We start from the raw sequence: 26,689 nt of genomic DNA, 5'->3' as shown, positions 1-26,689 counted from the left end.
TGGTCAGGTTCTCCAGATAGAGCTCCTGATGACCAACTGGAATCTGCTGTGGAGGATGGTGAGGGACCTGTAGCCAGTCTTCAGCAAAACGTGGACAACCAAAGCCATGCTCCTTTTGTTAGTCGTCCCGTCCCCATGTTGTTTATCTTCTACTGGGAAGAAAATGTGACGAAGAAATCTGCATTTCATTGCATTCTGTTGTCTTTCCATTTTACACGGAATTTACACTTAACGTTTTTAGACTGGGGTTGTAGATGTTTATCCTAGGCTGTGTGGAAGCATCCAGGCAACACGTTAAACTGCTTACTGCTGCAGTCAGACAACACATCTCTGAAACTGTTAGTTATTATGTGACTTAAAGCTGAACATGTTAGCAGTTTAACAGCTAACATGTGAGCCTTCATCTATAACATGATGCATCTCTTCATCAAGGTTATCGAAGCAGAAAAGATTTCTCTCTGATGTTTAATATCAGTCTGAGTGATAATGAATAAACCTCATCTCCATCTACATAACAATTCCCATCAATATTCTATTTGTAAATGTAAAGAGACTGTACTGATGATACTGGATCAATAACATTGGGTTATAGGATGGTTTAAATGTAAAATGGCAGTGCAGGAGGTTTTCAGTAACATAATGTAGTTACATAAAAGTAAAAAAAGGAAATACAAAGAAACAAACGACCGCAGAATAAAAAGCCGCATTGACTTGACCTAAACAGCAAACATTAAAATGGAAGCTTGTTTGTCAAATAAAATAAATGCAAAGTCCTGATCTCTGCAGGTGATGCAGAGATGGCAGTTATCCACACTCAGACACAAACTATTATCCTGATAAACATCCAAACTGGCAACAACAGATCTAAACATGCAGCTGAGATGAAAATAATGTCCTGCAGACCACAGAGCGGCCGGCTCTGCGGTCTTACCTGTCTTACTCTGACCTTTAGCATTATATTCATGTGAAGATGGTGTTCTTGCTTTTTTCCTGAAGCTTCGCCTGCAGAGACGTTTCTCAGAGGCAGAGCTGCACTGAAGCCAGATAAAGTCCTGCTGCTTGATTTTAACCTCGGTCTGGAAACCACGGCTGTTAAACGCTCCACGAAGAATAATACACGCCCATGCATTTTAGAGTAGTTGATGTATTAGCTCACACTGCCTGAGGATCGCTGGGAAGTTTGTATTATAACGCATCAGGTTTTACTAGTTTCTCATCATATTTATTCATAATTTAGGATTTCCGTTGAGGAGAATGGTGTCGGGTGTCATCTTGTGTTCATGCCTGGCAGAGACTTAACTCCAATAAAGAAGGAGGTAGCTATTTTCAGTGTTAATCGGAGTCTAAGGTTTCTATATGAAAGAGAACATTAAATCTGTTCCAGTCATTTTGGAATTACGACCATCTTGGATCAGGAATGCTATGATTCCTTCCTGCTTCTTCAGTGCAGAAAACTCCACACAGTCAGCAGCGATGCAGAAAACGCGTCCTCCGAAGGACCCAGCCTCCTTCTACCGTGTGGTCAGATGTTCGGTCCTTTGCTGTAATGCTCCCTGAGGTCGTAAGTTTGATAACACATGGACACATCGCAAACTCCCGGAAGACCCGGGCTGCCTCTTTTACCAGGATCTCCTGGTGGACCTGGTTTTCCAGGAATTCCCTGATTGCCAGGTTGACTGATTCCATCAAAGCCACGAGGACCCCGAAGGCCTGCAGAGATAATGAGACACATTCTGCCTGATTAATGGAAAGATAATAGAATGTCATTAATTAGACCCAAACTACAAATAGCAGATGCAGAATCATAACTTAGCACTGATCCTTCTATATCAACAGGCCAGGCAAGCCTCCGCAGAGAAATCATACACTCACATCTCCAAACTGAACTGTAGTATAAGCAAAGATACAATACCAACCGTCATGTATGTGTGTTCTAAAAGCCCTCATGTGAAATGTCAGGACAAGGGGTTAGCCGTGTAGCTGCTGCTTGTCAGGATGATTGAAGGTGTTTAAGAGAGAGAAAGATTTATACCTGGCTGTCCAGGTGGTCCCGGAGGTCCATGGTAACTGTCTCCTTTGATGCCTTTGGGGCCTCTTGGTCCCATGTCACCTGAGAATATAACCATGTCATGTATTCAGTGGTATTGTGTGTCTGTTTGGTATGGACAGATTTGGATATATCAGGTAAGGAACAATTAACACATATAAGAATATATGTGTTAATAAACAGCATCAGAGTCTACACCACACTGGAAGCTGAAGTGCCCATTATTTACAATTATTTATCACCGTTTACCATTATTTACCATGATTTACCATCATTTATTATTATTTACCATTTTTACCATTATTTACCATCATTAACCATTTTTTACCATTATTAATCAACATTTGCCATTATTAACTATCATTTATCATTATTTATTATCATTTACCATTTTTTTACCATTTTTTTTTACCATTATTTGTCATCATTTACCATTTTCTGAAATCATTTATCATCATTTACCATTATTTACTATTATTCACCATCATTTACCTTCATTTACCATTATTGCCACTAATAGAGAAATAATGTCAGACATGGCATGAGAGAGTATCAGTGTGAAGGGGTTGTTAATGTGTGCAAAGGTGTAATGTCATTCAATCTCAGGTAAGCAAATATAACAGGTGAGAGCCAGGGTGGAGGTCATGTATTCAGTGGGATTGTCTGTCTGTCTGATATGGACAGATTTGGATATATTAGGTAAAGAACAATTAATGACATGATGGGGGGTATTTTATATACAGCTGCCTGTGAAATCAGCTAAAATTGACTAAAGTAATAATAAATGAAAATTGTATCAAAATCATGACAATATTTTCTGATTCTGGTTTAACAGAAATATTTTTAAGCAAACAAATATAATAAAATAATATACATTACATCAGTCATGAACTAATATTTTATTGAACAATTCTTTGATGTTTCCACTCCATTCAGGTGTTTTCTGCTGCTCTCAATCAAACTTCTGCACCTGTTACAGGTACTTTGTCCCACTGTTTATCAGAAAAGTGTACAGGACCAACTTGTTTGTTTGTTTTGTTTATTGTTCAACTCAGTTAAATGAAGAAACAGTGTCTTATATCATTAAATTATAATGTAGAAATTTTTTAGTTATTGTTATTATAATATGTTTTGTATCATGTCTAATTTTGCTTTTTGGGGCAACTTTCGTCATGCAATGAAAATGTGATTACTTGAGATTAATTATTTACAAAGTCTGTAATTCATTAGATTTATTTTTTTTTTATCAAGCCGCACTCCTCTTATAAATACATGACAGTAACACCATCGTTATTATCTTTCCCCTTTTTGCGCAGGTCTTCCGGAATAAAAGCTGCTGTACATGTTGGTTTGGCTTTCCTGTCCTCTCAAACCAACCAGGCTGCCCTCCCTGAACCGGGTTCGGCTGGAGGTTTTGTCTTCCTGTTGAAAGGGAGTTTTCCTTCCCACTGTCACCCCGTCCAGCTCAGGATGGGGGATTGGATCCAAATCAAGACTTGATGCAATCAGTTGGTTTCTATTAGCTAGGCTATTCATGAATTGGCTTGAACTGATATGTCCGTAAAGCCCTGAGACCAAACTGTTGTGAAGTGGCGCTCTATACATAAAGCTGAATTGAACTAAACTGAATTTGTGCGTCAGTCAGATTTCTCTGCTGTATGTCGTGTGTTCGCTTATAAACCACAAAACACACAAAACCTTCATTTAAGTCTGCAACATGTTTACATCTGCTTCCCATTTACACGTCCCTCTTAGTAAATCACGTCATGGAGCCCCACATGCACTTTCCACTATGCAGATTGGGATGTACACCATCTACATACCTGATCTGCAGATTGGGATGTTAGTACATCTGACCCCATGTGAGAAGTGAAACTCCAATGTTTCTTTTTTATTATGTAAAACAAAACAGAACCTGTTTTATCCAAGTGACCAGCTGTTACTGAGACCCCAATACATTAACCTACTTGACCTGTGGGGTCGATGTGTCTGTGAAATGGCTTGAAGGAAATGTAGTAATTTGGTGTATTTTCTCAGTGTTTCAAAGCAAGCCTCTCACATCTGAAGCTGCTGTTGTGAAAATCAGCAGTGGAGTGGTATCTTCAACGGCTGATTAACCGCTCTCAGAGTTGAAGTGGTGATAAATCACAGATGGCTCATTGAGACGGGTTTGTAGCATTTGTTTTCTTTTGCTCTGCTGACTTTCACTGATGTTCGCTTGTTTAATGATCTTGTTTTTATGGGGAACAGCGAACATCAACACATCCAATTTGTTAGTTGTTGACACCGTTCAGATTTTAATCGTTGATGAAAGCAGCAGTAAATTTTGCCCTAGCTCTTCTTCCTGGAGTTGTGTCCTTATTCATCACCTTATTTTTATCAGAATTTGGAGCCAGATTGGAAGGGTTTTGTCACAGCCAATCAGATGATACTTTCTGACAGGAAGTTTCTAAAGTACAGATAAAACCACTGTCCTGAGTTGAATTTTCTGACCTTTGAGGCCTGCAGGACCCTGCATCCCTGGAGGTCCTGGGTAACCTGGAGCACCACTTCTGCCGGGGTAGCCTGAAGTTCCCATTGAGCCTTTGGGACCTGGTGGTCCTGGTTCCCCTGGGGGTCCTTTTATGCTTTGGCAGGGTTCACAGCTTGATGAGGCAGAAAGGGTCTGGAGCAGCGCTGGGAGCTGGTCTGCAGGACACAAGCAGAGGAGGAAGGATCATTCATTTCCTTCAGTGAACGCAGTAAAACAGACATGTTTATTCTGCATAAATGTCATCACAGAATCATGTTTGACGTAAAAAATATTCACAATTACAACGTTTTCTGGACTTCTCTCCAAAGCGTCTGAGCCTTTTCCATTCCCTGTTTTCTGCTCTGAACGCTGAAAATGACCAAACCGTCCGAATGGACGGAAGCCTGTAAGGTCAGGTTTCTGTTTAAACTAGGACAGCTTCAGCTCCACGGTGTGGTCAAATCCTGCAATGCTGTGGTTTGTAATGTCCTGATAAACAGCTGTATTTTCCCTACAAACGAGAGGTTTGTGACGGACCTGCAGCTCTTCATCACTGACGTTTCCAAATTCCTTTGTTGCAGCAAAGTGGATGCATCAGTGATGGCATGTCCACGTTGATAAAAAATGCTTTTAACAGAGCTTATGAAGGCTGCCGGTACAACTGTTTTGACTTGCAAGCCTTGCACCGCGTTAGAGCCTTACAGAACGCAGCAGGCACTGTTGGTAACGTAAGGCTCGCTCTGCACGCAGACTGCACGTTGCTGCCACCAGGGTGCACATGCTCAGTGCACAGAAATGAAATGTGGCTATCAGGTATGCACTGCTGGAGGGGGAGGAGGGGAGCCGGGAGAAGAAGCTATGAAATATAAGAAATGAACAACTCCATTTGGGTCGGAACGTTTGGATTGGTCAGAGTTTTTACAGATTTACAGTAAACTGAGGGGTCTAACTATATTTCTTATTGTTCATGATGACAGAATGTATAGACTACTATCAGGACGAGGAACCACTTCACCCAGAGGAACATGTCTCAGAGGAACATTACCTACTGGAGCTTTGATTACATTCAGCTGGTTTAGTGACTGGTTGGAACAGCTGTCGGACTGGACTTCTACTTTATGGGACCAGGATTATACACCCCTGCATGGACCTGCCAGAGTGACCAACACAACCAGGCCGTTGACCTCCTGGTTGCCATCCGCAGCTAAATGGGACTGGACTGCTGAGCAGCTGCTGTGACTGTTCTACTCAGCATCTGCTGGTTTTCTGATGACTGTTGGAAAGCAAAGTTATCCAATCGACCGAGAAGCTCAGAACAAGATACTGAGAGGTGAATGAGGTGAGTTGGGTATTTTGGTCCTTGGTGTGTGTGTGTGTGTGTGTGTATGTGTGTGTGTGTGTGTGTGTGTGTGTGTGTGTATGTGTGTGTGTGTGTGTGTGTGTGTGTGTGTGTGTGTGGAGGGGACTAACCACATGTTTAGTTATGTTAATGACTGTAGTAAATGATCCTTAGATTTTACACCGTATAGTAAAAATGACTAATCAGGCTTTCCAATTCAGTAAAATCGAACAGCCATTTGTTGAGCAAACACAAATCTTTGTGTTTATGATGATCATCAGCATGTCAGTCTGTTGTTCTGGCTGTTGGCCCACAGCTTTACAGTTCGCCTCTCTCACATATTTTATTTGATGCAGCATCTGTTTCCAGCTAAGAATGAAGTATGATGTGCCGGAGCTGCCATGTAGAAGCAGAGTGAGGTGCCAGTGGGTGTCCGTGGTGAAGCAGAGTTCTCATCTAGAGTCCTCGGGTAGAATCCACAGATAGAGTCCTCATGTAGAGTTCTCTAAATCACACTTCAGTAACATTTTGTACATGTAGTCTGTCTAACACCTCCCTTGTGGCATTTGACCAAACAACTGGACAGTAATCTAGTTGAGATAAGATCAGTGATTGAATTTTAGTTTTAAGGATGTTTTGCGTCATAAAAGTTGAATGTCTTCTTATAATTGAAATACCCCTACCCATCTTTGCAGTCATATTATTTATGTGTTTTCTCCATGATAATTTGTTATCAACTGTCACTCCTAGAAGTTTGGTCTCATGCACATTGTTTATGGCAGAATTGTTGATATTAATGTTTAATACAGGATTACTTTTTAACTTGTGCACTGACCCCACAATCATGCTCTTTGTTTTTGATATATTTAATACCAGATTATTTGCTTTCACCCATTTAACAACTCCTACTAGTTCTTTATTCATAACACTTTCTAATTCATTATTTGTTCTTGCTGATGTATATACTGTATAGTTGAGTCATCTGCATACATAACTATCTTAGCTCTTTCGAGTGTGTAAGGTAGCTCATTTGCAGCCATTGGACATACTTATTAGTGCTGTTGCAGTAGAATGAGCTTTTCTGTACGCATGCTGGGAGTGACAGATTATGTTATTGGTTGCTAGATAGTTGTTTACTTGTTCATATACTGTGGTCTCTATTATTTTCCCTAGCACAGGTAATAGATTTATGGGACGACTATTTGAGCTAGAAAAAGGGTCTTTCTTATTTTTTGGTAAAGGGATTATTTTCGCCATTTTCCAGACTTGCGGACAAACAGACAACGTAAAACTTTAATTAATAATATGATTAATTGCAGGACAAATTTAATCTTCAACCAATTTGAGAAGCCTACTGTCCAGCCCATCAACACCCGGTGGTTTATCTTTGCAATTCTTCAAACATTCATTTATCTTCTGTGAGTTGACACCTTCTAATTTGAACCAAAACCTTTTCCCCATCATTGTTTCATTCCTTATTAATAAGTAAGATCTTTCATGACTTAGGTTAGGCTTATTTTCTTAGTGTTGAATAGTTAGAGTCCTCAGGTAGAGTCCTCAGGTAGTGTTGAATAGTTAGAGTCCTCAGGTAGTGTTGAATAGTTAAAGTCCTCAGGTAGAGTCCTCAGGTAGTGTTGAATAGTTAGAGTCCTCAGGTAGTGTTGAATAGTTAGAGTCCTCAGGTAGTGTTGAATAGTTAGAGTCCTCAGGTAGTGTTGAATAGTTAAAGTCCTCAGGTAGTGTTGTCAGGTAGAGTCTTCAGGGCTAGTCCTGAGGTAGAGTCCTCAGGTAGTGTTGAATAGTTAAAGTCCTCAGGTAGTGTTGTCAGGTAGAGTCTTCAGGGCTAGTCCTGAGGTAGAGTCCTCAGGGAGAGTTATTAGGTAAATTGCCTTATTTCATGCCAGCAAACTCTAACAAAATGGTTTTCATATCACAGATATAATTCTTCAATCTATGTTTTGGCATAAAAGCTGAAAGTAAAACATTGTTTACTGCCATGATTGAGGTAAATAATAGAGGCCATCCATCACGTCATGTGTTAATTGCACTGTGCTTTCACACACACATTAATCACGTTAATAGTTGTACAGATTGAGCTGTTTAACTCCACTTTGATTTTATCACTGTCTATTGATCGAAGGTTGGTGTGTGAAAACTGTATCTGGTCTGCAGTGTTGTGCAGGAAAGTCCAGCCCGCCAGAGTCCAACCACCCGTGGGATGGATTCAGTGTGTTTAACATGACTTAGAAAACATTAAAAGGAGTTCCTACTTTCCTATCTAAGGTTGCATCTTCATGAAATGTAAAACATTTCCAAGAGGGAAATAACTGCTCGTGGTTTTATTTCTCTCTGCACGTCTCTCTACATGTCCAAATGTAAAAGAACACGTAAAAACAGAATTATTGAAGATAACTGGGACTGGATGTACTGTAGTCATGTCAAACACAGTGTGGTTCACATGCAGATGCCTGTGATTAAATATTTACTGGTTTGTAAGTTGTGTAAACAAGTAAATATATCACATATTTACAATATGTTAAATATTAAGAGATGTAAATACATGTAAATTAAAATACAAAATGAAAAATTGATATATTTAACTAAACATGAAATATGGGAAAATATGAAATAAAATAAATACTAAATAAAATAAAATTATAAATATGAAACTGAGGCAAAATATTGCTGAAACTGGAGTAAATTTTTTAGGTTTATATTTACTAAGAGCATAGTTTGTTACATCCTGGTACTGTACTTGTCCTAAAACAAGGAGCAGGTTTCAGTCTTTGGAGGCTGTTTCCGTTTTCTGGTCCTTCCTTCACATCATTTACTGTTTGCTGGACAGAGTTGTGGAATAAAACAGACACTTACTTCGCAGCACGTCGGAGCAGAGCTTGACAAGATGTTCGTCAGAGGGAGGTTTGCCCTGAAAAACACAACACATCAGGAGAACCAGAGCTGGAAGTGGCTTCACAGGGTCTCCTCAGTCTACACACTGGCAACCATGTCACCATTTCTCCCCCAGCTCCAACGTTACATCTCTGGATCAGACTGTCTTTTATTTTTTAACATTGATGAAAGAGTTTACTTACAGGTTTCCCAGGATACCCCGGCTGGCCTGGTTGGCCTGGCAACCCATCCTGACCAGGATATCCTCTGGGACCAACGACACCCAGTTGGCCCATATCGCCCTTCTTCCCTTCAGACCCCTTGGGGCCCATTTCACCTGTCACTCCTTTCTGAAACAGCAGGAAAAAAATCTCACTGCAGAGTTGCAGAAACAAATTCCTCCCACTGAATCTCATCACTAAACGTTGTTAATGACTGCAACAACATCCTCAGCATAAAAACATCTGGAGAAAGTAGTTCCAGGTTCATCATCGCTAACATCTGGAAACATCTGGAGAAAGTAGTTCCAGGTTCAGCATCGCTAACATCTGGAAACATCTGGAGAAAGTAGTTCCAGGTTCATCATCGCTAACATCTGGAAACATCTGGAGAAAGTAGTTCCAGGTTCAGCGTCGCTAACATCTGGAAACATCTGGAGAAAGTAGTTCCAGGTTCATCATCGCTAACATCTGGAAACATCTGGAGAAAGTAGTTCCAGGTTCATCATCGCTAACATCTGGAAACATCTGGAGAAAGTAGTTCCAGGTTCAGCATCGCTAACATCTGGAAACATCTGGAGAAAGTAGTTCCAGGTAAACCATCGCTAACATCTGGAAACATCTGGAGAAAGTAGTTCCAGGTTCAGCGTCGCTAACATCTGGAAACATCTGGAGAAAGTAGTTCCAGGTTCAGCGTCGCTAACATCTGGAAACATCTGGAGAAAGTAGTTCCAGGTTCAGCGTCGCTAACATCTGGAGACATCTGGAGAAAGTAGTTCCAGGTTCATCATCGCTAACATCTGGAAACATCTGGAGAAAGTAGTTCCAGGTTCATCATCGCTAACATCTGGAAACATCTGGAGAAAGTAGTTCCAGGTTCATCATCGCTAACATCTGGAAACATCTGGAGAAAGTAGTTCCAGGTTCAGCATCGCTAACATCTGGAAACATCTGGAGAAAGTAGTTCCAGGTAAACCATCGCTAACATCTGGAAACATCTGGAGAAAGTAGTTCCAGGTTCAGCGTCGCTAACATCTGGAAACATCTGGAGAAAGTAGTTCCAGGTTCATCATCGCTAACATCTGGAAACATCTGGAGAAAGTAGTTCCAGGTTCAGCATCGCTAACATCTGGAAACATCTGGAGAAAGTAGTTCCAGGTTCAGCATCGCTAACATCTGGAAACATCTGGAGAAAGTAGTTCCAGGTTCAGCGTCGCTAACATCTGGAGAAAGTAGTTCCAGGTTCACCATCGCTAACATCTGGAAACATCTGGAGAAAGTAGTTCCAGGTTCATCATCGCTAACATCTGGAAACATCTGGAGAAAGTAGTTCCAGGTTCAGCATCGCTAACATCTGGAAACATCTGGAGAAAGTAGTTCCAGGTTCATCATCGCTAACATCTGGAAACATCTGGAGAAAGTAGTTCCAGGTTCAGCATCACTAACATCTGGAAACATCTGGAGAAAGTAGTTCCAGGTTCAGCATCGCTAACATCTGGAAACATCTGGAGAAAGTAGTTCTAGGTTCAGCATCGCTAACATCTGGAAACATCTGGAGAAAGTAGTTCCAGGTTCATCATCGCTAACATCTGGAAACATCTGGAGAAAGTAGTTCCAGGTTCAGCATCGCTAACATCTGGAAACATCTAGAGAAAGTAGTTCCAGGTTCAGCATCGCTAACATCTGGAAACATCTGGAGAAAGTAGTTCCAGGTTCATCATCGCTAACATCTGGAAACATCTGGAGAAAGTAGTTCCAGGTTCAGCATCGCTAACATCTGGAAACATCTGGAGAAAGTAGTTCCAGGTTCAGCGTCGCTAACATCTGGAAACATCTGGAGAAAGTAGTTCCAGGTTCAGCGTCGCTAACATCTGGAAACATCTGGAGAAAGTAGTTCCAGGTTCAGCGTCGCTAACATCTGGAAACATCTGGAGAAAGTAGTTCCAGGTTCAGCGTCGCTAACATCTGGAAACATCTGGGAAGTGAATGTCGTCCCGTTCTGGTCTGATGCAGGATTCCAGCTGCTCTACTGGTTTCTGCTTCCATGATGCTCCAGATGTTTGTACTGGTTAAAACATCTGGACTGCAGCAGACCAGTTCTCCTGTTCCACCATCAGGATGTGGTTCAGCGTGGTCCTGCTGGACCAGTTCTCCTGTTCCACCATCAGGATGTGGTCCAGCGTGGTCCTGCTGGACCAGTTCTCCTGTTCCACCATCAGGATGTGGTCCAGCGTGGTCCTGCTGGACCAGTTCTCCTGTTCCACCATCAGGATGTGGTCCAGCGTGGTCCTGCTGGACCAGTTCTCCTGTTCCACCATCAGGATGTGGTCCAGCGTGGTCCTGCTGGACCAGTTCTCCTGTTCCACCATCAGGATGTGGTCCAGCGTGGTCCTGCTGGACCAGTTCTCCTGTTCCACCATCAGGATGTGGTTCAGCGTGGTCCTGCTGGACCAGTTCTCCTGTTCCACCATCAGGATGTGGTCCTGCTGGACCAGTTCTCCTGTTCCACCATCAGGATGTGGTCCTGCTGGACCAGTTCTCCTGTTCCACCATCAGGATGTGGTCCAGCTGGACCAGTTCTCCTGTTCCACCATCAGGATGTGGTCCAGCATGGTGGAAGGTCTTCCCTGAAAGAGACGTTGTCTGGATGGGAGCAGATGTTTCAGCATTGATGGAGCTTCCCAGATGTGGAAGCTGCCCACGCCATCGGCACTAATGCAACCCCATCCCATCAGAGATGCAGGCTGATAACAAGCTGGATGCTCCCTCTCCTCTTTAGTCTGCAGGACACGCCGTCCATGCTGTCCACAAACTATTCCACATCTTCATCCAGGTTTCCACTCAGAACATTTTAAATGAGCTTTGGTCCAGAGAAGACGGCGTGTTTCTGGATCCTCTTCACATATGATGGAGCTTTAACCTGCATGTGTGGATTTCAGCCTGAACTGGGTTCACAGACAGCGGTCCTCATTTACCAAATGTTCTTACAAAAGAAGTGGTTGTATTTAAAAAAAAACTTTTACAGAGACTGTATCTTGGATTTGTTCTTCGATAAAAACACACAGGAGGACTTTTTTAAAATATTTGAGTTCTGACATTAAAATGCCCCTCCTGATGCGTTCAGGGACCAGACTGCAGGATGTTGTCCTGATGCGTTCAGGGACCAGACTGCAGGATGTTGTCCTGATGCGTTCAGGGACCAGACTACAGGATGTTGTCCTGATGCGTTCAGGGACCAGACTGCAGGATGTTGTCCTGATGCGTTCAGGGACCAGACTGCAGGATGTTGGTCCTGATGCGTTCATGGACCAGACTGCAGGATGTTGTCCTGATGCGTTCAGGGACCAGACTGCAGGATGTTGTCCTGATGCGTTCAGGGACCAGACTGCAGGATGTTGTCCTGATGCGTTCAGGGACCAGACTGCAGGATGTTGTCCTGATGAGTTCAGGGACCAGACTGCAGGATGTTGTCCTGATGCGTTCAGGGACCAGTCTGCAGGATGTTGTCCTGATGCGTTCAGGGACCAGACTGCAGGATGTTGTCCTGATGCGTTCAGGGACCAGACTGCAGGATGTTGTCCTGATGCGTTCAGGGACCAGACTGCAGGATGTTGTCCTGATGCGTTCAGGGACCAGACTGCAGGATGTTGTCCTGATGCGTTCAGGGACCAGACTGCAGGATGTTGTCCTGATGCGTTCAGGGACCAGTCTGCAGGATGTTGTCCTGATGCGTTCAGGGACCAGACTGCAGGATGTTGTCCTGATGCGTTCAGGGACCAGACTGCAGGATGTTGTCCTGATGCGTTCAGGGACCAGACTGCAGGATGTTGTCCTGATGCGTTCAGGGACCAGACTGCAGGATGTTGTCCTGATGCGTTCAGGGACCAGACTGCAGGATGTTGTCCTGATGCGTTCAGGGACCAGTCTGCAGGATGTTGTCCTGATGCGTTCAGGGACCAGTCTGCAGGATGTTGTCCTGATGCGTTCAGGGACCAGTCTGCAGGATGTTGTCCTGATGCGTTCAGGGACCAGACTGCAGGATGTTGTCCTGATGCGTTCAGGGACCAGACTGCAGGATGTTGGTCCTGATGCGTTCAGGGACCAGTCTGCAGGATGTTGTCCTGATGCGTTCAGGGACCAGACTGCAGGATGTTGTCCTGATGCGTTCAGGGACCAGACTGCAGGATGTTGGTCCTGATGCGTTCAGGGACCAGTCTGCAGGATGTTGTCCTGATGCGTTCAGGGACCAGTCTGCAGGATGTTGTCCTGATGCGTTCAGGGACCAGACTGCAGGATGTTGTCCTGATGCGTTCAGGGACCAGACTGCAGGATGTTGGTCCTGATGCGTTCAGGGACCAGTCTGCAGGATGTTGTCCTGATGCGTTCAGGGACCAGTCTGCAGGATGTTGTCCTGATGCGTTCAGGGACCAGACTGCTGTCCAGGTTCAGGAGGAATTGGTAAAGCAGCATTTTTGTGATTATTATTTATTTTTATCATGATTATTTATGTATGTCTCACATCTGTCTGCATCTGTCTGCATCTGTCTCACATCTGTCTCACATCTGTCTGCATCTGTCTCCAAATCGCCAGCATCAAATTTTACCCTCAGATTCTCTCAGTCGGTTTTGTTTACACAGCATCACACTGAGGATGTCATGAGATTACTCCACAATCCGTCTGTCCATCTTCACATCTCTCCGGAGATGTCTCTCTGGACAAACTCATTCTCTTTGACTCAAACTAAATAAACTAAATAAACTTTTAAGAATTAAAAAAACAAACTAATATTTTCAATGAAACTGTCTTTCTCTGCAGGTTATGAGGCTTGTTAATCATTGTATTCTGTTTTCATTTGGGAGGATTTGAGGTTGTATGTTTAATAATCTCCTTTTCACTCTTATTGAATGTATGAAACGTTGATCGCAGGGTAACTTTAGAAGCTCTGTGGCACTCATACGATGGAGGGTTCCACCCTGCCTTTGTCAAACACGTTTTCTAACATACAGATAGAGAGACAGCTCCACTCACAGATCAATGTTACTTCAATGACAGAGTTTTCCACAGACACAGCAGATTTCATTTTAAATAACAATAACAGCAGTATTTAATAAGTAAAAAGTCATTTTATGTCAGAAAGCAGCAAATCTTGAGTTTTAAAGGAAAATATCTAAAGTTAAGCGTGTGATGCAAGACCTCCTGGCATCTGGAGCAACAGTAGCTGGGGAGCGTTGCACACACTCGGTGGAGGCAACGTTTCGACCCCTTTGCTGCTTTTACTGGAGATGAAAAGGCATGCTAAATCACAGCGGATGTCCTTCAAACGGCAGCAGCTGTAACAAGCCAGATCTCCCTAAATTGTGATTCTGTAGACTGTACGCTAAGTGTCTGATATGTGAAAAAGGAGACGTCTTGTAATGTACATATTCACCCGGGGGGCCAGATTTCCCCAGGACGAAGGTATTGCCTCTGTAAGTCCTCTACAGCAGCCATGCGGGCTTGTCGGGGCTTCTCACCGCCGTGCAGAATAAGACAGAATGGATTATATCTAATACTGCAAAGTCTAATTCGACAAACCTCTCCTTTCCTTCCCCAGGGTCCCACTTCGCCCTGATGAAAAAAGAAAAGAAAGCAGGGGGGGTGGGGGGGAGAAGCAGAGAGACAGTTAGAAACGTCTGCTTACATTTCAAAGGCTGAGACAGAAAGTCAAAGGAGCTGCTCTGCATTGCTGGTGCAGAACCAACTTTTCACTGATAAAATATCTCAGATTGGTTTCTGCCAAGCTTTCTCCCCTTTCTTACATCTTGTAATGCACTAAAATAACACATCTCTGGATTTGTTAGTCCTCACATCTAAACGGAAACACGACTTTGTTGTAAAATGCAGCGCAAGCGGATCTCTGGGAGATTCACGTGGCTCCTGTTTTCCATCTCATTCTGGTTCCTTCTCTCCCCTCCCAACCGGGGAGCGGGTTCAGAGTGGTGACAAAAGTCTGCAGGTGGGAAACTTCCTCCATGGAAACACATTCAGATGCCAACAAACATAAACCATCATATGCAGTTATGCAGAAATCATTCAAACAATACCCGGGTCACGTTATGATAAAGATGAGCTCCACGTGGGTAGGCGGAGCTCGTCGACATGTAACCTGCATAAACATGTTAATGTGGCGTCCTTACAGCCCGTCTTAGTAACTGTCTATGGATGGAAATAAGCTGTTCGTGTTGTATGAAGAGGAAGTAAAAATAACACAGATGTGACTACATGTGCAGCGTTACTACAGGCAGTAGAATCTATCTGGCATCACGTCGTCCTATCGGCTGCTCTGTCACTTTCTCCCTCTCCTCCCTCCCTCTGATCATCTCATGGTGCATGGTGAAAACGGCCAGCGCGGTGCAGAGAAAGGTAGTGAAATGCGGTTTGTCAGCCCCTGAACGCTGCAGAGCAACAGCCGGACTGCAGATAAACATCGCGGCCATCAGTGCACATCAGGACAGACGTTTAAGGCTTATGTTGCTTTAAACGAAAGCGCAGGAAACACTGATAAACTTCTCATCAAGTGTTTCTGCAGCAGTGATTAAAGCCATAATGTAGGATCATCTGAACTAAAACAACCACCTGCTGATGCAGAACTTTGCTTTTTACATAAGATCATCTCTAACTGTTTAATTTCCCAAAATCAAGTCCGCAACATGTGCCACACTATCCTCCAGTCCCTGAACGCACCCCTGCAGACTCATCATGGATATTTTTCTACTGAACTTTTTTAAGCTTGTTGTTCCAGCCAGCTGGAGCAGCACAGCCTGACGTGACTGCCACCGATTCCTGCTAAAGATCAGTGTTGTGAAACTTCAAACGCAGCACAGCCTCCCTGCTCCTCCTGAACCACAGCAGGGGGAACCAGAAAGTCTGAGGACAACTTGTTGCATTATTTCCAGTCATGACACTGTGAGTCACACTGATGCATTTTGCTGTGAGTGTGTGTCAAACGGAGGCTGCTGGAACCACAATAAGCTGCATAGCAACGGCTTCCATTGTCTTATCTGAATCTGGTTCAACATCACAGTCTGAGGTCTGACTTCCTGCTGAGAGAAATGCAGGAATTAAAGAGAGTGGAGCAGAGTCAGGCTGCATTCACATCAGGATGGTCCGGTTGGAGACTGGGTCCAGTTGGGGACTCGGTCCAGTTGGGGACTCGGTCCGGTTGGGGACTCGGATCGGTTGGGGACTCGGTCCAGTTGGAGACTCGGTCCGGTTGGAGACTCGGTCCGGTTGGACACTCGGCCCGGTTGGGGACTCGGTCCAGTTGGAGACTCGGCCCGGTTGGGGACTCGGTCCAGTTGGGGACTCGGTCCGGTTGGAGACTCTGTCCGGTTGGGGACTCGGATCGGTTGGGGACTCGGTCCAGTTGGAGACTCGGTCCGGTTGGAGACTCGGTCCAGTTGGGGACTCGGATCGGTTGGGGACTCGGTCCAGTTGGGGACTCGGTCCAGTTGGGGACTCGGTCCAGTTGGGGACTCGGCCCGGTTGGGGACTCGGTCCAGTTGGGGACTCGGTCCGGTTGGAGACTCTGTCCGGTTGGGGACTCGGATCGGTTGGGGACTCGGTCCAGTTGGAGACTCGGTCCGGTTGGAGACTCGGTCCAGTTGGGGACTCGGATCGGTTGGGGACTCGGTCCAGTTGGGGACTCGGTCCAGTTGGGGACTCGGTCCAGTTGGGGACTCGGTCCGGTTGGGGACTCGGATCGGTTGGGGACTCGGTCCAGTTGGAGACTCGGTCCGGTTGGAGACTCGGTCCAGTTGGGGACTCGGATCGGTTGGGGACTCGGTCCAGTTGGGGACTCGGTCCGGTTGGGGACTCGGTCCGGTTGGGGACTCGGATCGGTTGGGGACTCGGTCCAGTTGGAGACTCGGTCCGGTTGGAGACTCGGTCCAGTTGGAGACTCGGCCCGGTTGGGGACTCGGTCCAGTTGGGGACTCGGTCCGGTTGGAGACTCTGTCCGGTTGGGGACTCGGATCGGTTGGGGACTCGGTCCAGTTGGAGACTCGGTCCGGTTGGAGACTCGGTCCAGTTGGGGACTCGGATCGGTTGGGGACTCGGTCCAGTTGGGGACTCGGTCCAGTTGGGGACTCGGTCCAGTTGGGGACTCGGCCCGGTTGGGGACTCGGTCCAGTTGGGGACTCGGTCCGGTTGGAGACTCTGTCCGGTTGGGGACTCGGATCGGTTGGGGACTCGGTCCAGTTGGAGACTCGGTCCGGTTGGAGACTCGGTCCAGTTGGGGACTCGGATCGGTTGGGGACTCGGTCCAGTTGGGGACTCGGTCCAGTTGGGGACTCGGTCCAGTTGGGGACTCGGTCCGGTTGGGGACTCGGATCGGTTGGGGACTCGGTCCAGTTGGAGACTCGGTCCGGTTGGAGACTCGGTCCAGTTGGGGACTCGGATCGGTTGGGGACTCGGTCCGGTTGGGGACTCGGTCCGGTTGGGGACTCGGATCGGTTGGGGACTCGGTCCAGTTGGAGACTCGGTCCGGTTGGAGACTCGGTCCAGTTGGAGACTCGGCCCGGTTGGGGACTCGGTCCAGTTGGGGACTCGGTCCGGTTGGAGACTCTGTCCGGTTGGGGACTCGGATCGGTTGGGGACTCGGTCCAGTTGGAGACTCGGTCCGGTTGGAGACTCGGTCCAGTTGGGGACTCGGATCGGTTGGGGACTCGGTCCAGTTGGGGACTCGGTCCAGTTGGGGACTCGGTCCAGTTGGGGACTCGGTCCGGTTGGGGACTCGGATCGGTTGGGGACTCGGTCCAGTTGGAGACTCGGTCCGGTTGGAGACTCGGTCCAGTTGGGGACTCGGATCGGTTGGGGACTCGGTCCAGTTGGGGACTCGGTCCAGTTGGGGACTCGGTCCGGTTGGGGACTCGGATCGGTTGGGGACTCGGTCCAGTTGGAGACTCGGTCCGGTTGGACACTCGGCCCGGTTGGGGACTCGGTCCAGTTGGGGACTCGGTCCGGTTGGAGACTCTGTCCGGTTGGGGACTCGGTCTGGTTGGAGACTCCGGTCCGGATGGAGACTCGGTCTGGTTGGAGACTCGGTCTGGTTGGAGACTGGGTCCGATTGGAGACTTGGTCCGGTTGGAGACTGGGTCCGGTTGGAGACTCGGTCCGGTTGGGGACTTGGTCCGGTTGGAGACTGGGTCCGGTTGGAGACTCGGTCCGGATGGAGACTGGGTCCGGTTGGGGACTCGGTCCAGTTGGGGACTCGGTCCGGTTGGGGACTCGGTTCGGTTGGGGACTCGGCCCGGTTGGACACTCGGTCCGGTTGGGGACTCGGTCCGGTTGGGGACCGGGTCCGGTTGGAGACTCGGTCCGGATGGAGACTCGGTCTGGTTGGAGACTCCGGTCCGGATGGAGACTCGGTCTGGTTGGAGACTCGGTCTGGTTGGAGACTGGGTCCGATTGGAGACTTGGTCCGGTTGGAGACTGGGTCCGGTTGGAGACTCGGTCCGGTTGGGGACTCGGTCCAGTTGGGGACTCGGTCCGGTTGGGGACTCGGTCCGGTAGGAGACTGGGTCCGGTTGGGGACTCGGTCCAGTTGGGGACTCGGTCCGGTTGGAGACTGGGTCCGGTTGGAGACTCGGTCCGGATGGAGACTCGGTCCAGTTGGGGACTCGGTCCGGTTGGAGACTCGGTCCGGTTGGGGACTTGGTCCGGTTGGGGACTCGGTCCGGTTGGGGACTCGGTCCGGTTGGAGACTCTGTCCGGTTGGGGACTCGGTCCGGTTGGGGACTCGGATCGGTTGGGGACTCGGTCCAGTTGGAGACTCGGTCCGGTTGGGGACTCGGTCCGGTTGGGGACTCGGTCCAGTTGGGGACTCGGTCCGGTTGGAGACTCTGTCCGGTTGGGGACTCGGTCCGGTTGGGGACTCAGATCGGTTGGGGACTCGGTCCAGTTGGAGACTTGGTCCGGTTGGAGACTGGGTCCGGTTGGAGACTGGGTCCGGTTGGACACTCGGCCCGGTTGGGGACTCGGTCCAGTTGGGGACTCGGTCCGGTTGGGGACTCGGTTCAGTTGGGGACTCGGCCCGGTTGGACACTCGGTCCGGTTGGGGACTCGGTCCGGTTGGAGACTCGGCCCGGTTGGAGACTCGGTCCGGTTGGGGACTCGGTCCGGTTGGGGACTCAGTTCGGTTGGGGACTGGGTCTGGTTGGGGACTTGGTCCGGTTGGAGACTCGGTCCGGTTGGAGACTCGGTCCAGTTGGAGACTCAGTCCGGTTGGAGACTCGGCCCAGTTGGAGACTCGGTCCGGTTGGGGACTCGGTCCGGTTGTGGACTCGGTTCGGTTGGGGACTGGGTCCGATTGGGGACTGGGTCCGATTGGGGACTCGGTCCGGTTGGAGACTGGGTCCGGTTGGGGACTTGGTCCGGTTGGAGACTCGGTCCGGTTGGAGACTCGGTCCGGTTGGGGACTCGGTCCAGATGGAGACTGGGTCCGGTTGGGGACTCGGTCCGGTTGGAGACTGGGTCCGGTTGGGGACTCGGTCCGGTTGGGGACTCGGTCCGGTTGGAGACTCGGTCCGGTTGGAGACTCGGTCCGGTTGGGGACTCGGTCCGGTTGGGGACTCGGTCCAGTTGGGGATTCGGCTCAGCTGTAGTGGGGTGTATCCATGCGGACTGAGATCAGCTTCATGCTGCACTTTGGTCCCACGCTCCAAACTATTAGAATTATATCTCCCCATTCCCACCAGAGGTGGCGCTGCACTGGTATTTAGCTCCGGAGAAAACAAGAGCCGCGTGGAGAAGGAAACTCCGTTTCCTCCACCTGCCAGTTAAACATGGAGACCAAACTATGGTTGTTTTGGTTTTTTTTTGTGTCTTCTGGAAGTATACTACAGAAATACACTACACAACAATATTTTTCTAACTCGCCCATTTGAAAGTAATTTATTCTCGAAGTTCGTCATATTTAGGGGCGTGTCCTTTTGATTGACAGGTACCCGATCTCCCGCTTCAAGTCAGAAGAACGTACAACAACCGCGGTTTTTAGCCGGTTAACAACGTGACTTAGCTTTAGCCCGCTTACCTCCGTTAGCTGGTTAGCTCCTGTTATCTCCGGGTTAGCTCGGTTAGCTCTTAGCTACAGAAAGCTCGGCGTTCGCTCGATGTCAATCATCCACCATGACGCTCACAGCCCCCCTCTCAGCTCCACCTCTTTGCCCATATTTGTATTTTCTGGGCGAGACGACGCGCATGCCCCTGCCAAGATGGTGATGGTAGGAACCGCCCACCGAGCTTCAATTCAGCTCCTCAGAAACCTACGGGTGACGTCACGGAGGCTCCGCCCATCTCTTTATATGCAGTCTATGGTATTTACCCACAATGCAACACTACGCCACATGCAGGAAGTGACTTCTTGTAGTCCGCTTCCTGTATTTGGTCCGTTTGAAACAGACTGAGACCAGCGTTTGTAGATGGACCGAGTCCGTTTCTTTGGTCCAAATCAGAATTAGTTTGGTGCGTTCACATTTCCCCAAACGAAGCGACCTTCCCAGCAAACGGACTCGGATTCAGATCAGAACGGCTGATGTGGACGTGTTCTAAGAGTGGCCAGGTGAGGACAGACTGGACTCCCCAGGTGACAGACAGGCCCCTGGACGAGGACGACAGAAACAGTTCTTCAGACCTGCATGGATCATCACTACACCAGTTTGGTGTAAAATATAAACTAGTACAACTGGTTACCCTGTAGGCATCATCTTCATTTGTGTGCGTTTCGTCTCTGCAGGTCCTGCTAACGTCTGGCTGTAACGAGGTCTGGTTTAACTCCGTTCTGCTGATTCAGACTATCAGAGCAACAGCCGGACTGCAGATAAACATCGCGGCCATCAGTGCACATCAGGACAGACGTTTAAGGCTTATGTTGCTTTAAACGAAAGCTCAGGAAACACTGATAAACTTCTCATCAAGTGTTTCTGCAGCAGTGATTAAAGCCATAATGTAGGATCATCTGAACTAAAACAACCACCTGCTGATGCAGAACTTTGCTTTTTACATAAGATCATCTCTAACTGTTTAATTTCCCAAAATCAAGTCCGCAACATGTGCCACACTATCCTCCAGTCCCTGAACGCACCCCTGCAGACTCATCATGGATATTTTTCTACTGAACTTTTTTAAGCTTGTTGTTCCAGCCAGCTGGAGCAGCACAGCCTGACGTGACTGCCACCGATTCCTGCTAAAGATCAGTGGTGTGAAACTTCAAACGCAGCACAGCCTCCCTGCTCCTCCTGAACCACAGCAGGGGGAACCAGAAAGTCTGAGGACAACTTGTTGCATTATTTCCAGTCATGACACTGTGAGTCACACTGATGCATTTTGCTGTGAGTGTGTGTCAAACGGAGGCTGCTGGAACCACAATAAGCTGCATAGCAACGGCTTCCATTGTCTTATCTGAATCTGGTTCAACATCACAGTCTGAGGTCTGACTTCCTGCTGAGAGAAATGCAGGAATTAAAGAGAGTGGAGCAGAGTCAGGCTGCATTCACATCAGGATGGTCCGGTTGGAGACTGGGTCCAGTTGGGGACTCGGTCCGGTTGGAGACTGGGTCCGGTTGGAGACTTGGTCCGGTTGGGGACTCGGTCCGGTTGGGGACTCGGTCCGGTTGGAGACTGGGTCCGGTTGGAGACTCGGTCCGGATAGAGACTGGGTCCGGTTGGGGACTCGGTCCAGTTGGGGACTCGGTCCGGTTGGGGACTCGGTCCGGTTGGGGACTCGGTCCAGTTGGGGACTCGGTCCGGTTGGAGACTGGGTCCGGTTGGAGACTGGGTCCGGTTGGAGACTCGGTCCGGATGGAGACTTGGTCCGGTTGGGGACTCGGTCCGGTTGGGGACTCGGTCCAGTTGGGGACTCGGTCCGGTTGGGGACTCGGTCCAGTTGGGGACTCGGTCCGGTTGGAGACTGGGTCCGGTTGGAGACTGGGTCCGGTTGGAGACTCGGTCCGGATGGAGACTTGGTCCGGTTGGGGACTCGGTCCGGTTGGGGACTCGGTCCAGTTGGGGACTCGGTCCGGTTGGGGACTCGGTCCAGTTGGGGACTCGGTCCGGTTGGAGACTGGGTCCGGTTGGAGACTGGGTCCGGTTGGAGACTCGGTCCGGATGGAGACTTGGTCCGGTTGGGGACTCGGTCCGGTTGGGGACTCGGTCCAGTTGGGGACTCGGCTCAGCTGTAGTGGGGTGTATCCACGCGGACTGAGATCAGCTTCATGCTGCACTTTGGTCCCACGCTCCAAACTATTAGAATTATATCTCCCCATTCCCACCAGAGGTGGCGCTGCACTGGTATTTAGCTCCGGAGAAAACAAGAGCCGCGTGGAGAAGGAAACAACAATGCATCATCTTGTAGGCATCATCTTCATTTGTGTGCGTTTCGTCTCTGCAGGTCCTGCTAACGTCCGGCTGTAACGAGGTCTGGTTTAACTCCGTTCTGCTGATTCAGACTATCAATGTAAAGATGTTTCATCACGTCCCTGTCTCGTGTCACCGTAACGATCTAAAACTGAAGACTTCTCTTCAGCCTGCACTACTTCTAATGGCATTCAGGCCATGTAAGCATACACACACACACACACACACACACATTACACTGTGGAAAGATGAGCTTTACTGTCACCCAGTGGAAACACAATGAGCCTGACTTACAGGTACGCCAGGAATCCCTGGATCTCCGTCTGTCCCTCGCTCCCCCTGCAGAGAGACGTCATGGTTAACTGGAGGTGTGTGTGAGTCTGTTGACACACATGCTGGCAGGCCTACATGGACTGTGTGTGTGTGTGTGTGTGTGCAGAGAAAAGGTCATGATTACCTCGAGCAGCCAATAAGGGAAACCCAGAGAAGTGGGGAAAGGAATTGGCTCGCAGTGACCTTTAACAAACCTGACGTTTTATCCTGTGTGAGGCTTTCTGACCACATCCTGGAGCACAGGACGCTCTCCTCGCTCCTATGGGCCATCACACGCTCTTCCATTAGTGCAGGTGAAGCAACTGAATCCCAGCACGGCTGCATGAGTGACTGAAACTGTTTTACAGTCCTGGGAGAGCAGAAGCTGCTGCACTGCTGAGGTGTGGAATGTAACAGCGGGTATCATACCAGGCTGCTGTCTGGTAAAGCTACATGCATCCTGTGTACGTAATCAGACGAAGTCTGGTGTCTGTACAAGGAGGGAAATATGCGAAATTCCAGATCTGGCTGAAAAAGGCTTCAAATGAGTCAAATGAGCTTTTCAGATCAGCACAGTGCAGATATGAACACACACAGAGTTCCATTAAATCCAGCTTTATCTATAGAACACAAACACAACAAAGTCACCTGAACACAGCGATTACCTCGCTGAGGAAGCAGACAGACTGCACCCAATCTCCTCCTGAGTCAGTCCCCCACGTCACGTTAGGACGGCGGCGGGGGGAAAATCCCCTTTCAGAAACAGAAACCCCACCAGAACCAGAACTGGGAAGGTAAACTACAACCACAACCTGGACCAGGAAGAAAAACCTCCTCCAGAACCAGAACTGGGAAGGTAAACTACAACCACAACCTGGACCAGGAAGAAAAACCTCCACCAGAACCAGAACTGGGAAGGTAAACTACAACCAGAACCTGGACCAGGAAGAAAAACCTCCACCAGAACCAGAACTGGGAAGGTAAACTACAACCACAACCTGGACCAGGAAGAAAAACCTCCACCAGAACCAGAACTGGGAAGGTAAACTACAACCACAACCTGGACCAGGAAGAAAAACCTCCACCAGAACCAGAACTGGGAAGGTAAACTACAACCAGAACCTGGACCAGGAAGAAAAACCTCCACCAGAACCAGAACTGGGAAGGTAAACTACAACCAGAACCTGGACCAGGAAGAAAAACCTCCTCCAGAACCAGAACTGGGAAGGTAAACTACAACCACAACCTGGACCAGGAAGAAAAACCTCCACCAGAACCAGAACTGGGAAGGTAAACTACAACCACAACCTGGACCAGGAAGAAAAACCTCCTCCAGAACCAGAACTGGGAAGGTAAACTACAACCACAACCTGGACCAGGAAGATAAACCTCCACCAGAACCAGAACTGGGAAGGTAAACTACAACCACAACCTGGACCAGGAAGAAAAACTTCCACCAGAACCAGAACTGGGAAGGTAAACTACAACCACAACCTGGACCAGGAAGAAAAACCTCCACCAGAACCAGAACTGGGAAGGTAAACTACAACCACAACCTGGACCAGGAAGAAAAACCTCCTCCAGAACCAGAACTGGGAAGGTAAACTACAACCACAACCTGGACCAGGAAGAAAAACCTCCACCAGAACCAGAACTGGGAAGGTAAACTACAACCACAACCTGGACCAGGAAGAAAAACCTCCTCCAGAACCAGAACTGGGAAGGTAAACTACAACCACAACCTGGACCAGGAAGATAAACCTCCACCAGAACCAGAACTGGGAAGGTAAACTACAACCACAACCTGGACCAGGAAGAAAAACTTCCACCAGAACCAGAACTGGGAAGGTAAACTACAACCACAACCTGGACCAGGAAGAAAAACCTCCACCAGAACCAGAACTGGGAAGGTAAACTACAACCACAACCTGGACCAGGAAGAAAAACCTCCTCCAGAACCAGAACTGGGAAGGTAAACTACAACCACAACCTGGACCAGGAAGAAAAACCTCCTCCAGAACCAGAACTGGGAAGGTAAACTACAACCACAACCTGGACCAGGAAGAAAAACCTCCTCCAGAACCAGAACTGGGAAGGTAAACTACAACCAGAACCTGGACCAGGAAGAAAAACTTCCACCAGAACCAGAACTGAGAAGGTAAACTACAACCAGAACCTGGACCAGGAAGAAAAACTTCCACCAGAACCAGAACTGGGAAGGTAAACTACAACCAGAACCTGGACCAGGAAGAAAAACCTCCTCCAGAACCAGAACTGAGAAGGTAAACTACAACCAGAACCTGGACCAGGAAGAAAAACTTCCACCAGAACCAGAACTGGGAAGGTAAACTACAACCAGAACCTGGACCAGGAAGAAAAACCTCCAGAACCAGAACTGGGAAGGTAAACTACAACCAGAACCTGGACCAGGAAGAAAAACCTCCTCCAGAACCAGAACTGGGAAGGTAAACTACAACCAGAACCTGGACCAGGAAGAAAAACCTCCTCCAGAACCAGAACTGGGAAGGTAAACTACAACCAGAACCTGGACCAGGAAGAAAAACCTCCTCCAGAACTAGAACTGGGAAGGTAAACTACAACCACAACCTGGACCAGGAAGAAAAACCTCCACCAGAACCAGAACTGGGAAGGTAAACTACAACCAGAACCTGGACCAGGAAGAAAAACCTCCACCAGAACCAGAACTGGGAAGGTAAACTACAACCAGAACCTGGACCAGGAAGAAAAACCTCCAGAACCAGAACTGGGAAGGTAAACTACAACCAGAACCTGGACCAGGAAGAAAAACCTCCTCCAGAACCAGAACTGGGAAGGTAAACTACAACCAGAACCTGGACCAGGAAGAAAAACTTCCACCAGAACCAGAACTGGGAAGGTAAACTACAACCAGAACCTGGACCAGGAAGAAAAACCTCCACCAGAACCAGAACTAGGAAGGTAAACTACAACCAGAACCTGGACCAGGAAGAAAAACCTCCTCCAGAACCAGAACTGAGAAGGTAAACTACAACCACAACCTGGACCAGGAAGAAAAACCTCCACCAGAACCAGAACTGGGAAGGTAAACTACAACCAGAACCTGGACCAGGAAGAAAAACCTCCACCAGAACCAGAACTGGGAAGGTAAACTACAACCACAACCTGGACCAGGAAGAAAAACCTCCTCCAGAACCAGAACTGAGAAGGTAAACTACAACCAGAACCTGGACCAGGAAGAAAAACCTCCACCAGAACCAGAACTGGGAAGGTAAACTACAACCACAACCTGGACCAGGAAGAAAAACCTCCTCCAGAACCAGAACTGGGAAGGTAAACTACAACCACAACCTGGACCAGGAAGAAAAACCTCCACCAGAACCAGAACTGGGAAGGTAAACTACAACCACAACCTGGACCAGGAAGAAAAACCTCCTCCAGAACCAGAACTGGGAAGGTAAACTACAACCAGAACCTGGACCAGGAAGAAAAACCTCCTCCAGAACCAGAACTGGGAAGGTAAACTACAACCAGAACCTGGACCAGGAAGAAAAACCTCCTCCAGAACCAGAACTGGGAAGGTAAACTACAACCAGAACCTGGACCAGGAAGAAAAACCTCCTCCAGAACCAGAACTAGGAAGGTAAACTACAACCAGAACCTGGACCAGGAAGAAAAACCTCCACCAGAACCAGAACTGGGAAGGTAAACTACAACCACAACCTGGACCAGGAAGATAAACCTCCACCAGAACCAGAACTGGGAAGGTAAACTACAACCACAACCTGGACCAGGAAGATAAACCTCCACCAGAACCAGAACTGGGAAGGTAAACTACAACCACAACCTGGACCAGGAAGAAAAACCTCCTCCAGAACCAGAACTAGGAAGGTAAACTACAACCAGAACCTGGACCAGGAAGAAAAACCTCCACCAGAACCAGAACTGGGAAGGTAAACTACAACCACAACCTGGACCAGGA

At 47.9% G+C, this 26,689-nt stretch overlaps 1 protein-coding gene across 1 annotated transcript in view; it reads right to left on the bottom strand.

Moving 5' to 3' along the window:
• Window positions 1-1,522: 1,522 nt before the first annotated feature.
• The window catches only part of LOC306770995 (uncharacterized protein), a gene marked incomplete at both ends in the record, with an annotated part of 195,560 nt that continues 170,393 nt past the window's right edge, over window positions 1,523-26,689 (bottom strand). Inside the window, 7 exons of the mRNA XM_079260015.1 lie at window positions 1,523-1,710; window positions 2,033-2,110; window positions 4,541-4,735; window positions 8,770-8,824; window positions 8,991-9,137; window positions 14,581-14,613; window positions 22,693-22,737. Coding sequence (XP_079116141.1) covers window positions 1,523-1,710; window positions 2,033-2,110; window positions 4,541-4,735; window positions 8,770-8,824; window positions 8,991-9,137; window positions 14,581-14,613; window positions 22,693-22,737 — 741 coding nt within the window. The remainder of the gene's footprint in view (window positions 1,711-2,032; window positions 2,111-4,540; window positions 4,736-8,769; window positions 8,825-8,990; window positions 9,138-14,580; window positions 14,614-22,692; window positions 22,738-26,689) is intronic.

Source organism: Telmatherina bonti (genome assembly GCF_933228915.1).
Source record: "Telmatherina bonti genome assembly, chromosome: 20".
In the NCBI taxonomy this organism is placed as follows: domain Eukaryota; kingdom Metazoa; phylum Chordata; class Actinopteri; order Atheriniformes; family Telmatherinidae; genus Telmatherina; species Telmatherina bonti.
This window is presented reverse-complemented; position numbering and strand designations above follow the sequence as displayed.